Genomic DNA, 14,700 nt, shown 5'->3' on the forward strand with positions numbered 1-14,700 from the left:
ACATTTCACTCTCAACTTTAACACATAATTCCTATGCCTATATTAAAAACTATAGAATGATTTTATTGTTCCTAGAAATTCTTCAAAATCTAAGGAGGATGAGCTTCTTTGCCTCAGAACTGCTACAATACATGTTTTCTTGGATTGTCCAGAGTCATCTTAATACTTTTTTTTTAATTTCATCCTAGAATACCGGTACTATAATCTTCATATCATAATATAAAAGTGTTCTTTTATAATTCTGTATATGATACGGAATTTACCTAATAGTGTAAATGTCTCATCTGTATCAATGTAAAAAAAACCAGTATGTTTTTACAGTAAAGGGCTAGTTTTTTGGCACAAAAGCACACAGGCTTACATAGTCTTAATACTGATTATGGCTTGTGAAAGCATATCGTGCAGTCATTAGGGAAAATTTCTTGGAGTTTCACAGAGAGGTGTGAAATTGCAGGTATAATAACTGCATGATTATGAAACATAATCCATGTAGTTAACCTTCTCAGTACAAGATTTTACATAAAGTTCACACCCGGAGTTTACATTTAGGTGCTCTACAATTACACTTCAGTTACAGTATAAAATTAGAGTTGGAGCAGGATAATTGAGAATGATGAATAACCTTCTGATAATATGAACTAATGGTAGGTTTAGAGAAATACCATAATTTCAGTGTAAGTAAGGGGTATTTCTAATCCCTGAAACAGGATATTGTAAATGGCTAAAGGATTTAGGATTTAGAGAGAAAATGGAGGGCTATGCTGCACAGACTCATGATTTGGGTTTTAGGTGACAGGGGAAGATGAAGGAGAACTGAAGGGCAGATTCTGCTGCTGAATCATCATTCAATTCAATTTAGACACTAAATTGTTGTAAAGGTAGATTTAAATCAGAATAGAGAGCATGGAGATCTGATTCACTATCATCATTCATTATTTACATATTCAATATTTTTATGCAGTAACATTCCATAACTTTTTTCCTTGTCTTAAACACAGTGTATATTTGCTAGCAAACCTATATTTGTATTGACAATATATTTGTATTGACTACAGTAATCTTAATGTGTTATTATTTTCCAGTAATAGCAGTTCTATGTAATCAACCGATATAATTTAGGATATAGGTATTATCTAATTATGTAAAACCTTGACTAAGCTAATAAACAAAGCACAGTACAGTCATATACCTGAAAATCTGTCTTCTGATAGTTATAGGCATATGTGTCTGGCTTGTGGAAAACATATAGGTTCCTAGAAAGAATATAAAATAGAAATATATGTAGGAAAATAATTGGTATATATTATATATTTCAGGTAAATGTCTATTTCATAGCATAAGATACTAATTTTACTTTCATAAATCAGACTCCTAGTTATTTCTCAAAAATGGTTCAACATTCATTAGTTTCGTAAGAGGTGAATACAGTTCATCTCCAGAGAAAGTAGGTGACATTAATTTCTATCTTTGCTGCACTTCTACAGTTTTCCATTGGAGGTCAGGCCACTAATTTGTTCAGCTTCAATCTATAAATGGTAATATGCTAATACTACTCTAATACTGCCATGGTCACCTGAAAATTACTGTAATAAAGTTTTCTATAAAGTATCACTGTAAAGAAGGACTATTTCATATAGTTTATTAATATGCTTTTTCAGCTCTGTGCTGTTTGCACACCTTCAGGGAGCTAATTAGTTCCTGATAATAATTTTTTCTGACCTTGATTTCACCAAGGGTAACATAAATGACTTCAGCTTTAACTGAGGATGGAATCAGATGCAAACTCCAATGTTTTGATTACTTGGAAAGTTCACAGGGATCCTGATCCATTGCTGACATATCAATTCCTACAGTGACTAATATTTTCCAAAGTTGATATGAACTGTGAACATTGATCTTATTTTGACTCTATCTGAGATGTAGGCATGTCAGACAAGGAAAGGCTTTCAATAGAACTGACTGGTAAAATGGAAATTTTAGGTGCCTAATTTCTTCTGAGTGATAAACTCTTCAAAGGTCAATTAAGATGCTTTTATAGCAGCGATTTTATCAGTTCACTGTGAAAATAAATAAACTCTCATTTAGGGATATGAATAAGAGACTGACAAACGCATTTTACCTTCATTATTATTGCAGTAGTCTACCAAAGGTTGACAGTACTTTAACATTTGGCTAACAAGTTAGAAAGTTCAAATTTCCTATTATCTCTGTATGACACTGTGAGAAAGACTTCAAAAGGAAATTACTTTGTGATGCTTTTCTCCTGAAGGCCCTATCTTCCTTGACCTGGGACTACCTAAAAGTAGTAGGCAAACGTTAATAAGGCCTCAAGTGATTTATGATCTTTTATTCCTAAAGTTCCTGCTCTGCTGGCTAGTACCAAAGTTATGCATTCTCCTTGAAAGAGGGAGCAGAGTTTAATATCTGCACAAGAAAACACTCATTTATGGAAAGAAAAGCTTCACAAAGAAATCTGTTAGAAACTCAAATGAAAAAATCTGGGTGAATTTTCTCTGATAAGATTACTCTACTCAGTGATGTCAGATTCTCTAAAGGATATATATTGTACCAGGCTTCTTAAAGCTGAAAGACAGAATCAAAACATATTATGCTAAAAGTACACTAGCTTGTTTTATGTTTGCAGAGGTATAAATGCCTTGGAATGATACTGAAAAAAGAAGCGAAAGAAAGCACCTAATTGACCAAGCTATGCTGATGGCAACAGAAGATTTCAACAACCATTTTTTGCTTTATAGTTGTGTTGCTCTGATGCAGACTGTGTCTGCCCAGTGGCTGATGGGTCGGGTGTGCAAGCATCCCAACGGCTGCACACTGCACGACCAACCATCTTCCACACCCACTGCAGTCTGACATATGCTTTATGGAGCTGGTGTTCTGCTCTGCACTCTGGAGGATATACCCAAGGCACAGAATGGGGCTGCAGCTAGACTCACTGTCAGTGGGGACAGTAAGTCTGGTCTGAAGAGTAGCTTTGAGACCACCCTGAAAGGCAGGATAGTTATACAAAGAAGATCTGTTAAGAAGATACAGTTTTTATATGAGCATGTTTTGCATTTTACCATTGTTATACTGTATATTTTATGGAATAAAACCCAAACCCTCTAATTCCTTACTGGAAACAAACACAGAAGTCTTCAAAGGTAATCCAGGTTTCCCTGGAAACAGGAGTCTTTTCTGACTCTATTTCTTCCTTTGATTTATCCCCTGTCTGGCTGTTCATTTTAGCATCAGCTTTTTCTGAGATTCGTTTTGCATCAAAACTGATATTGTCGTGTAATTCTTCTGCAAAGATAAGAAGACACACAGAGCCAATACAGTGACAATATGCATGTTAATGTAGCATCATTCTTATATTGAAAAAGTATCCTAAAATTACCAGGAAATAATCCACATATCTCAAAGTTTGAAAATAAAAATTAACCCACTAACCTAAAAAGCTCAAATGGTGACTGCAACAACTCTGTATGGAAATTTGGAGTTTACATCTGCACCTGCTTAAGCAGTCTGCCCCAATTCAGATCACATATTAAACTGTGAACCTGAACCTTAATTTTGAGCTTGTTAGGTAAACATACATACAAATTTTGCAAACCTAAAGTCATCTATACAAAGAAAAATACAAACTCTTGTCCAAAGCTTCTATTTAGTGAAAGGCTGATTGGGCAGTATCATAAAATTTTTACAACCCACAGAAAATAACACCACAAAAAAGTGCAGGACACAAAGACCTATCCTTGCCTCTGGTACTTCGTACTCCCTGTGATGCTACTCACACATAATCAGTCTAACTACTTGTAAATGGAAATAGATCTGTACTAGATTACTTGAATTTTCTTACAGGAAAATCAGAATTAAGGTGAGATTGACACCAAAATATAAACATTGAAATGTCATGTAGACACGCTTTGCGATCACTCTATAACTTTTTAAGTTGTATTGTAATGTCACTTCCTCTGCATTTACTCTGTGAGATTCATACAAATAGTTATTGAAAATGGCCCCCCAAAAAAAGATGAGGATCAAACAGACCCTCTATTCAAATAGATGAGGTATAACAAATGAGAAAGCTATTAGAAACATACATAATTTATATTTAAATGTGCTTTGTAATATTTCATGATCACAAAGACACATAGAACTAATGTGTGGCTAATGTATGGCTCTAAGTTAGTCTGCAACTATATTTCAAGAACAGAAAGAAATGCAACATAAGGAAAGGCACCAAAGACCTTTTTCTCCTTTCTTCAGCTATGGAAAAAGTATGTGAAAGCTGTGCAATCTAGGCTTTTTCTTCTATTTAAGTTCACATGAGGCTTAGACTTCCAGTAAAATAACCACAGTGCTTGGCTTACAAATGCATGTATCACAGAGAGGATGATGAAGGGGTCACCAGAACTATGCCCAGTGCCATCTTCCTGTGTCTCAGTGTTGCTTCTCTTTGTTCATTCTGAACATGAGCACTGGAGCACTATCAACAGACCTTCTTGAGGATCAATAGGTTAGTAGGTCTCTGCAGACTTCAAATAGAATATACACTCCACCCTATTTAAAAGTCAACAGATAAACCTTCCTGTTGATTAGGTGAGCAGAATGGGGTCAGAGGGAAGATAGCTCTTCCAGTGCAGGTAAAAGAAAGTAAAAACAGCATCAACAAAATGGCTGAAATTTCCCCACTCCACTTTGAAGAAGTAGCAAAAATCTTTTGAGAATGTAATCAAAAAGCATATTTTATCCTTTTTGATCCATGCACTGAAAAGACAGTGCTGTTCAGAGTTTCCTGATACAAATGTAAGAAAAAAAGTAAATTGCTAACTATTTTTACCTTTTAAGCAAGTAGTGCCATTTGAACTTACAAAAAAATGCAAACACTGGGTGATATAATTAAGACACAATTTATGGAATAAAATGATAAATAAATTTGGAGCAAATCTTAAGAGATGTTCAGTTTAAGATAGAATTTTAAAAGTGACAAATGGAAGATAACTGCAGCAAATAATTGTAATTATCACATAATTAAATTTCTTGAATAAATGCAAATACTAATCAAATAAACAGGATATGAGTTTATTATAAAGTTAAGACTGCAGAGAGCTTCAGAAACAGGAGGAGCACACTTGAATTTGAGAATGTTATGCTATTTAGAATTCAAGCAACAAAGATTAATGTTACAATCAAGTCTAAGAGAAAAATATAACTTGATAACTATGGAAAAACACTCAAGTACACAAGTAATAACAAAACATGGATTGTAACCAAAAATGTAAGACAAATAAAACCAGATCAATAACTAAGAGTTCTGCAGCATACAAACTAGAATAATCAATCTGAAAAGGGAAAAAAAGAAAAGAGTAGCAAATGAATGCAGATTAGCAGAGTTTATCACAAAAACCCCTATTTATATGGTAACAAAATACTGTACTGCTCGAAACCTCCAAAATTTGTAGTAATAATTATGATCTTACAAAAGTGAGAAAACATATTTTTAGACAGTGTAGCATTAAACACTGCTTTTGGTAAGTGCTCAGCATTTTTCAAGCAGTAGTTCTTTACTGAGATGTTTAAATGGAAATGAAGCCCCTCATGGAACTGATCTGGCTGTTAACATCTATTCAGTATCTGGATGTTTTGTATCTGGCCCTTTATAATCATGAGTCAGCTCTTTAGGATAGGACTGTAATAAGAAAATAAAAATGTTTGCTAGCCAAGTAAATGAAAAAGCATCATAAAATACTACTTTGTAAAGAAAATGTTCAAAATTGAAATGAGTACCCTCTCTCAGGTTCCAGTTAGAAGAGATTGACAGGATGGCTTATTGGAACACAGGTACAAAACCAGCAATTTTCCATTTACAGCAGAGATTGCAAGAATTTAACATGCTGAATATGAAGATTGTAGTTAATTTTCTTAACAGAGCACAGAGATACTGGCACAGGAAATCTCCAATCCAGATACTTTTAAATGGAGGTTTTCTATCACGAGTTTGAAGATTAGCAAATGTGTCAAAGACAATATGAACAGTGATTTAAGCAACTACAGATTATTTAGCCCAATGCAAATAAAACAAATTTCAAACTCAGGCAAATGGGTAGATGAAACGCAAAATAACTTTTGCCAGGCAGAACATGTCAGACAATTTTACAGTTTGGGTTTGGTTTGGTTTTTTGGGGGTGGGATGGGGTGGATTTTTTGATGAAAAAAATCACACAAAGAACCCAAAATATCAATGATGCTCTGCCTTAATACGAATTTCATTATGAAAAGAGTGCTACATAATGCTGCAAAACTGAAGGAAATCAGTTTATAAACTTCAGGTTCCCTTGAACAGAATGCCAAATTCTAGCTACTTTCATGGAAAATATAAAGATTGTCCATATGATCAAAGAAATTTTCCACCTTACTGTGTACTACTTCAATATATCCTGTATACACCATACAGTAATGTCATACTTAATTCCACCATGCTTATTTGAAATTTCACTTTCTGGTTTTGTCAGTTTTAGCCTATATTTTAGTTTCCTTATTATTATGTCTCTGGACAAATACTGGAACAGCAAGATTTCTATGAGATAACAGATAATCATGACAATAATGTGATATGACACACAACTTCCATCAGATCCAGTATCTGCACCAAAAGCAGCTGGAAATCATAGAAAAGCAGTTCATCTAGAGAATACAACTGCTCTATTGTAACAGCAACACAGGCAGAATAAGTGCAAATGTATGAATCTTCATTTTACAACAAAACACAGTTAAGTGTAATTATATGTTTTAGGACAAATTTCTTGTTCTCACAGATTTGTGAAACTATGATTTCCTACTTTCTAGAGAAAGACAGTGATGTACTATACTTTTACAAAAACATGTCATTGTATTTGCTGAATCTCAGTGGACTTCAGCAGCCTAAGTAAGTTTGTTCTTTTTTTAAAAGAACAAACATAAAAGGACAAAGATTCCTAAACCAAAAGCTTGACATATTGAAATGCAGTAATTTATCCAGGAAAAGTTTTGTTTATATGTGTGAGTTTACTCGTAAAATATTACTGTTCTCAACAGAAATGTCTTTCAAATCCACTTCATGTGACCAGAAAGAACATTTCTGACATTAGACTATTCATAGTCTATTTTCACCTGTCTAATGACCTTTAACCAAACTCTGAAGAGATAAAGTTGTTGAATTCTCATTCACATACTTTGCAAAATTTGAGCAATTTTTAGCCATGCTTAAAAGTTGATTAAAGCCCCTATACTCATAAAGAAAACATTTTTTAGAAGATTTATCTGTTTCTGTCAGTTTTGGTTCATGATTCATACAATCAGATATTCTGTGGAGTTTATAAATAATTGTTTTGAACTAATAGTACTATAAAGTAACGCTCATAACCTAACTGAACTTGGAATAAATGGATTTTGCATAGAGAAATGACAACGCATGGATTGAGATGGCCTGGATGGAGATTGTGAAGAGAACCTGTGTAACAAAAGATTTTTGTGTAAGTAGTAATGCGAATTATTAGTATTCTAGGCCAGAGGATGGAAATACGTCCACTTTATCCTTTTCCTTGGTTGTGCTCTGGGAGCTTTTCTTCAATGAGCATTTCCTTGAGCATACTTTTGAGTGAGCAGAAAAAGTGGCAATCTGGCTATTGAGGTACACCAACTTCAGAATCAATTAATAAGTGACAGCTATGAAAATACTCCAAGTTCCCAACACATTCATGGCAGGCATAAAGAATCACCTACTGCAAACTACTATATTTCTACTAGGTTTTGGCATTGAGCCATGAGAGAATAACCAAGTTATGTTTCCAGCTCATTGACTTGTAGCATTCTGATACAGTGAGATTCTTCTGGTTTGTTTTTTTTTTTTTTTACCAGGATGATATAAATAAAATTAAGGAATCATAAGAATGTATGTTCAAGCAAAATAGTAGCTGAAATAATTGTCAGTTCTTTAAAGTATAAAACCAATTTATTAGTATAGGTTTGTAAGAAGTATGATTTACAGTTGCTTCAAGTTATTTAAATATCATAAATAAATTCTTACTCTACTTTATACTTTCACTATGACCCTTTCTTTTGGTTGTTGCCTGCCCCCATTATAACCTTGTATCACCCTATTTGGGGATTGAGAGAGATGGCTGATGGTTACACAGTTTTCCAGAATAAAGATAATGTTAAAATCTGTGAAAATATCTAAACTTGTTGGGAGAGATTAATGGGCTTAATTACTATAGAAGTTATGAAGTTGTGCAGATGCTTTAACTGAGAGGATATTAATTGTTGATTCCTCAATTATTGGAAGAGGGGATCACAGATACTTTACAGAGAACAAAATACAAATTAAAAAAAAGTTTTTAAAAATGGCATTCTAAGCCTTTTCCACCCATGAAAATTAACCTTCAAAAATGTTTCAAAAGCAAAGGTGCAGTGCACAGGCTTCTATGTGGACTGAATAGTTGAAAACCAAAACCAAGATGAGTGTCACATGTATGAATCATGGTGTAAATAATGCATGAATACTATTCAAATATTTCCCATCTTCTGCTCTGAGATTCACTTTCAGAACTCTGGTAAAAGGAAAGGTATTTCCCAGCAGTCAGTTTTAGGACCCCACAATTTTGTGCACCCAAGGAATCTGACCACTTCTTTTAAAAAGCAGGCTCCTAGTTTTAAACTTCTCCTGTCCAAGTCCTTCAAATATTCACTTAAACAAAGAGGTATTCACTTTGAAAAAAAAAAGTGAATACTCTTCAAATACTGATCTCAAACACATTTCAAAGGAAAGACTTATTAAAATGAAAGTTGTTGGGGTTTCGGCATTTTTCAGAAAAAAAATGTATCATTCACAGTGATTAGAAAAAGAGCTCTGTGTACAAAATCCAGTTGATTTATTTTAAAATATTCTTGCAAATTAGGGATTTTTTTAATACCAAACTGAAGATTCTACTCCATGGAATTATACATGCTATTATCAGTTCTTTGAAATCTTTTCCACAAAACCAATACCCATAAATGAGATTGCTGATTCATGTACATGAGGATTAACATTGAGGCCAAAGAAAATGGGAATGGTAGAAGTCTGAATATAAATTTCATATACACTTACCTTTACTGGGTGTCTCTGCATTTTGCTTGCATAAGAGAGTGGTCTCCTGTATGGTGAAAAAAAAAACCAAAGAAAGCAGCAGCAATGGTGAATATAATCTTGCATTACTTTGTAAAAGAAAATATTTGATTTTGGGACAGTCCTTCCAGAGATCGAGCAACAAACTAGTAAATTCTCATTATGGGCTTGGACTGGGTTTTTAAAAGAAAAATAAAAACAGTTAAATTCACCATAATACCTATGTATATATCACCAATAGGCAAAATAATGTTCTCCTAGAGAAGTACGTGTGATTTAAGTCTGGGATAAAAGCTGTTTCATACTCCTACTACTTCGCTATTAAAACAATGGTCTCTGATATTACTGGTTTTTGACAATAAAATATGTTCTATTCTAAGATCTCATTAGTACTATTCTAGAATCAATTCCACTTTTTTTCTAAGTTTCTGTTCTTGAAAAGTATATGGAGGGCTCCTTTACCAACTAGCATTTCTTGCTGTGCAAGAGACGGTACACAACTGTCAGTGGCAAGAGCATGCCCGATTTCAGTAGCATCTTTTGTCTTCTCTCACGGCATAAATGAAAACTAAACTGCTCTTTTTAAATGTTTTTGGCAAACAACTTTATCCTGGTCAACCCTGCCTCCAAGCTAGAGATGCTGAACTAATATGAACGCAATAGCCTCTTACACTTAAAGCTGAAATCATGTTAGCCAGCTTTGCGGAAAGTCCACTCATTAAATTTGCAAAGACAAGGTCTTTTCTTTCAGAGATTAACATCTTTGATGTGTGCCTAGCCACCCTTCCTTCTGACTGCCTCCTTGCCAGCAATATGACATAAGCTGAAAAAGACTCATTTCCAAGTCTATTCTTTTTTAATGAAGTAGAGCAGGAGAAAGGAATTCCACAGTTTCCAGTTTATTTCCTGTTTGAATATGGTACTATTAATGTGTTAGTTGGAGTAGCTTTGCCTTGCGAAGACAAATAGTAAAGCCTAAAAAGGCTATTGCAAATTTGCAAGCTTCTTTTCATCTCAGGTCTCCCTTTAACTAGATTTGTCACCCTTCCCCCCATCCCAAACTCCTCACTTATATCCATCTTCACATGTGCTGAAGGCACTGATGCTGAAACTGGGCACACGCAGTGATTTTCTGTTCTGCATTTCAAAGAGGAATTGTGGGAGCTGTGCTGACTTGGAGCTACTTTTATTGCTTTCTCAATAGAATCTAGAAATGCATTTTGAGGGACAGACAGACATAATTTAGAGAGTCTGAGTTAGACTGGACGGTAGGTCACATCAGCACCTAAAGCTCACACAAGGTCATTGTGCTGTAACTCCTCGTCTGCCTCAACCCTCCTATTACAGACTACCCTGCCTACATAATATGAAGGGACCTGTGAATGGTTCATTAGAGGAAAACCTTATAGCTTTCTACTTTAATTCCTAGCTGCAGTAAAAGTCTTCCTGCAGCATTTTATGGATCCTCCACAGGCCTAAAAATAGGCTCAGGAATCTCACCTCCATCAAAATTTTCGGTGTTTGATATGCTCGGAATTAACTAAAGGAAAGAGCTGAGAGAATAAACTACAGATTTAAGAATCTCTATCCCAAAATAGTAAGTTCCAAATAATTTAATACAGATAATTGAACTGCAATATTGTTTATTGAGAGAATTTGGAAGTTCCAGTTTTGTACAGCACAGATCTGAAATTCCATTTCAAATCTGTTATGGGATTTTTAAAGAAAGTTCATGGGGACAGATCTAATATAAAGAGCAATTAAGAGAAAAATACAGAAATTGCTGAAATTGTTAACAGTTGGGTTAACAATTTAGTAACTGAAATATATTATGTTTTACATGTTCCTTTTCAGATTAATTTCTTAGGTTTTTTCCTGGAGCAAATGAGATGAAAAGGACACTACAGGATCTTACAAATGTGCATGTACTTCAGCTCCTGTTTCCAGAATTCTGTACACACAACTGTTCAAAAAAGTCAAGCCGTGCTCACTTATAATGTCACATCGACAGTCACACCTCAACATATGGGTCTGAAAAAACTCTAGCAACACATGGACTATCTCTTCCCTTTAAACTGTGACTTCAAAAGTACACATGCATGGAGCTGTCATACTTCTGCATGGGAGCCTACAACTTGCAAGATTCCAATATTCCCAAACTTCTTGTAAGAGTCACCAGACTTACAAGACAGATACATGTCAACTGTACAATTTATTAAGTTTCTTCTCAGAAATCCAGGACATGTCCAAAGTACAAAAAAAGTATGAAATCTACCATATAAGCCTTGGAGACTGCAATGTTTGCATCACAAGTCTAGCACTTTCTGCCTGACATACTGTTCATGGACAGTGCACATGATCCATACTTCTAGTATGAACATGTGGTAGCTTAATATAGACCTACTTTGTTGGCATTAACATCTGTCAGCTGGAAAGCCTGGAGAGGTGCAGAAAATCCTCAAAAACTGCATCAATAAAATTTTCGGGAAAGAAGGAAAATGTACCCTGGAAAATCTGGATGCTTAGTACCGTTACTTCAACTAGTCTGAGCTGTGAAAGCTATCTAACCACAGCTGTGTAGAGACTCCTATAGGCTGATTAACTCCGTTTTTGGAGCACAAACACAACATTGTCAAAAGCTGTCTGCTTTTCCAATGGTACAGGATGTGTCCACCTACTTAAACCCCACTGATTTGGAGACAACCAGAGTGCCAAGGAAGTTCTCATTCTGTTATACTATTGCCTCACCTACAGTGACTAGACAATCATTGGTATCAGTTGTAAAGCAGAAGGTAAGAATGAGTTTGAATATATAAAAGAGTGGACTGAATTAAGAAAAATGATGTAAACAGGAACATTAAAGAAAAAGTGTATTGTGTTTATGTCACTGGGAGACAGAGGATATTTTAATCCTCTTACTTTAGAAAGTAGCATTGCCAGAGAACTTGACACTGAAGAAGCCACAAAGAAATCAGAGTGTTCTGCTAAACATTTATGAATATATGGGGTCAGTCATTAAAAGATCTAGTAGCCATTGCACATTGTGATGGTAAACATATTTGGATTAGATTTACTTGCTTTGTTACTGTTCAACATTTCCTCAAACAGAACACATAGACCTTTCTTCTCAGTTGATTTGGAGATAACAAGTACTGCAAAATTCATCTCAATGAAGAATATTCAAGCAGGCTTTTGAATGGCAGAGCTACAAGGAAACACTACTCCAGCATAATCTTTTTCTCAAAAGTGTTTAACAAAATTACTATTGTACAAGACACTGTGCAATTTACATATTATGACAGTTTGGGTTTTTTCCTGGTCACAAAATACCCTCACATGTATTTCCATGTGTCCTACATACTTAGCTTCCTATTGAACAAGAATAAAAGAGAGCCTCTCTTTTCTTGGCATGAGTACTTTAGGAGCCATCAGGGATACTGATATGCCTTTCAACTTCTTCAAAAAAGGTACATCCAGCTCCTATAATTTTATCTTCCATTTATCACTAGTCTGTTTCTGTGACAACAGACCTTAGGAACAGTGAATCAGATATTCAGTAATGTTACTTCATACAGTTTACATTGGAGTGAATTGAAATATGCCAATTTAAACTTGCTAAGCATCTGGCACAGCAGCTCACTGAATTTCAGTCAGCTTAAAGCATAAAACTGCTGCATCCCAAAGATTTACCAAATCTGTATCAAAAGCTCTAAAGCAGATGTCTCCTGAATAGTAATCACAGATTAAAATGGAGATAGTTATTCACACTCAGTACACAACAATACAAAATTCTACAAAGAAGCACTAACAAGGTGAGTTGGGGATATCAAAATTTCTCTTTCAGAGTTTGCTTTTTTAATCACTAATTGATTTTTTTTTAAAGCATACATGTATATTGTCATTTCAGGTTTTAAAAGTAGAGAAAGAAAGCTCTCCCATTATGAATCTCCCAGATGTATCCACATAATTTTGTTTATGAAAAGATTTAATATGTGAAATAAAGAAAATTGTTCTGCAAGTTAAAAACTACTTTCTTTTCCAATCTGCACAAATGAAGCTTTCCTTACATACTTCAGCTATTAACAGGCACAGCATTTTTCAGCTAGGCAAAAGTAAAGTTCAAGTATAAGTCAATTAGCTGCTTATGACTTCCTGTATTTCATGTCTGAATCAGATTGCCCTCAGACTATGTGACATTTGTGTCTTCTTCCAACCTTTCCAGTTTTATCAATGTCTCTCTTGCATTTTCTTACTTGCCTTTGCCTCTCCTTGACTCCATGTCCTACCATGATAGGTCAGCCTTCTACATCACTCTTGGACTAGGGGAGAAAACCTAAGTGATGTTCCAAATTGCTTTAGTGCTTCCAGTACGTAAATGTCTATGAATTCCTAACTAACCAAATCTATATTTGTACACCTAGAGACTGAACTAATGAAACTAATAATTTTTATGCACTGTAAGATGATCCTTTTTTAGCCTGCTGCTTTTGTAATGATGTTTGTAAGCTGCTGTTATTAAAAAGAACTTTAAAGGTGAAGTACTATTGAAATACCAATTAAGCTATTGTTTACAAAATGTACATAAAATACTGAGTAGCTAAACATATATTCTATTGTAAAGATTTCTTCCTCACTACAGAATTGCCTTATTTTAAAATACTTAATATCCAGTAATTATATCCACACACACACATTGTTTAGACAGACAGTATAGATATAGGTCTGAAACATAAAAATATTTTAAGAGTGCACTCTGCAGAGGAAACATATAAATAGGTACTCCAAAAATTACATAGAAAAGTATTTATCATTCATTTCAAAATTTACCAAACTAAATCTTAGTTTCTTTGTTCATGAAAGTACCTCATGACATATTTCCTTAATAGTATGCCTTTGGTCTTCAAACACATTTTGTAACCCTACAGACAGTCACTATACATCAATCAAATACCACAAATGTTACCTCCAAGTATATTTATCATTTGCCCCAGAAAATGACAGCAGAGATTTTAAAACAATTAGGTCATCTTTACTTCTGGACTGTGTGCACAAGGACTTGGTTGCTGTTTTTCCTTTACACAGCACAATGGATGAATACATTTTATAAGTTGTTTTAAATGATGTTCAATATTGTAATGACATTGCATTTAACATATATGGAAGATGTACTCACTCTTTACTTGGGAGAGAAAATACGGAGGGAAGAACTGTAGTAAACATTTACAAATTGAAACATTACCTTCGCCAAAATATAATTGATTCATTGAATCAGATCCAGATTTTTAGTATAACATCACTGAAAGCACTTTCATGTTGCCTAGACTGCTTTTTCCCTCAATTTTCTTAAAGTCAAAAAGAGAAATACTTTCAGATGCTCTTAGGAGCAGTGTTTGCTGCAATAAGTATTAAACTGAAGTGATGCTGGCACTGCCATGTTGTCTTCTTTTGTAAATATTGAGCAAATAAACAATCTTCAGTGGAGCTCTGTTTGTTTGAATATTTAAGAGACTATTCCTCTATGTTGCCAATTATTTCCATGTATGAAATATTTT

The 14,700-nt window shown here is 34.4% G+C and overlaps 1 protein-coding gene across 1 annotated transcript in view; it reads right to left on the bottom strand.

The window, feature by feature from the left end:
- ADGB (androglobin) overlaps nucleotides 1-14,700 on the bottom strand; it is a 90,991-nt gene that overhangs the window by 43,230 nt on the left and 33,061 nt on the right. Inside the window, exons 13-15 of the mRNA XM_009082824.1 lie at nucleotides 9,131-9,176; nucleotides 3,135-3,303; nucleotides 1,190-1,253 (exon numbers count right to left, since the gene is read on the bottom strand). Coding sequence (XP_009081072.1) covers nucleotides 1,190-1,253; nucleotides 3,135-3,303; nucleotides 9,131-9,176 — 279 coding nt within the window. The remainder of the gene's footprint in view (nucleotides 1-1,189; nucleotides 1,254-3,134; nucleotides 3,304-9,130; nucleotides 9,177-14,700) is intronic.

The sequence above is a fragment of the Acanthisitta chloris genome, unplaced genomic scaffold (assembly GCF_000695815.1).
Source record: "Acanthisitta chloris isolate BGI_N310 unplaced genomic scaffold, ASM69581v1 scaffold1329, whole genome shotgun sequence".
Lineage (NCBI taxonomy): Eukaryota > Metazoa > Chordata > Aves > Passeriformes > Acanthisittidae > Acanthisitta > Acanthisitta chloris.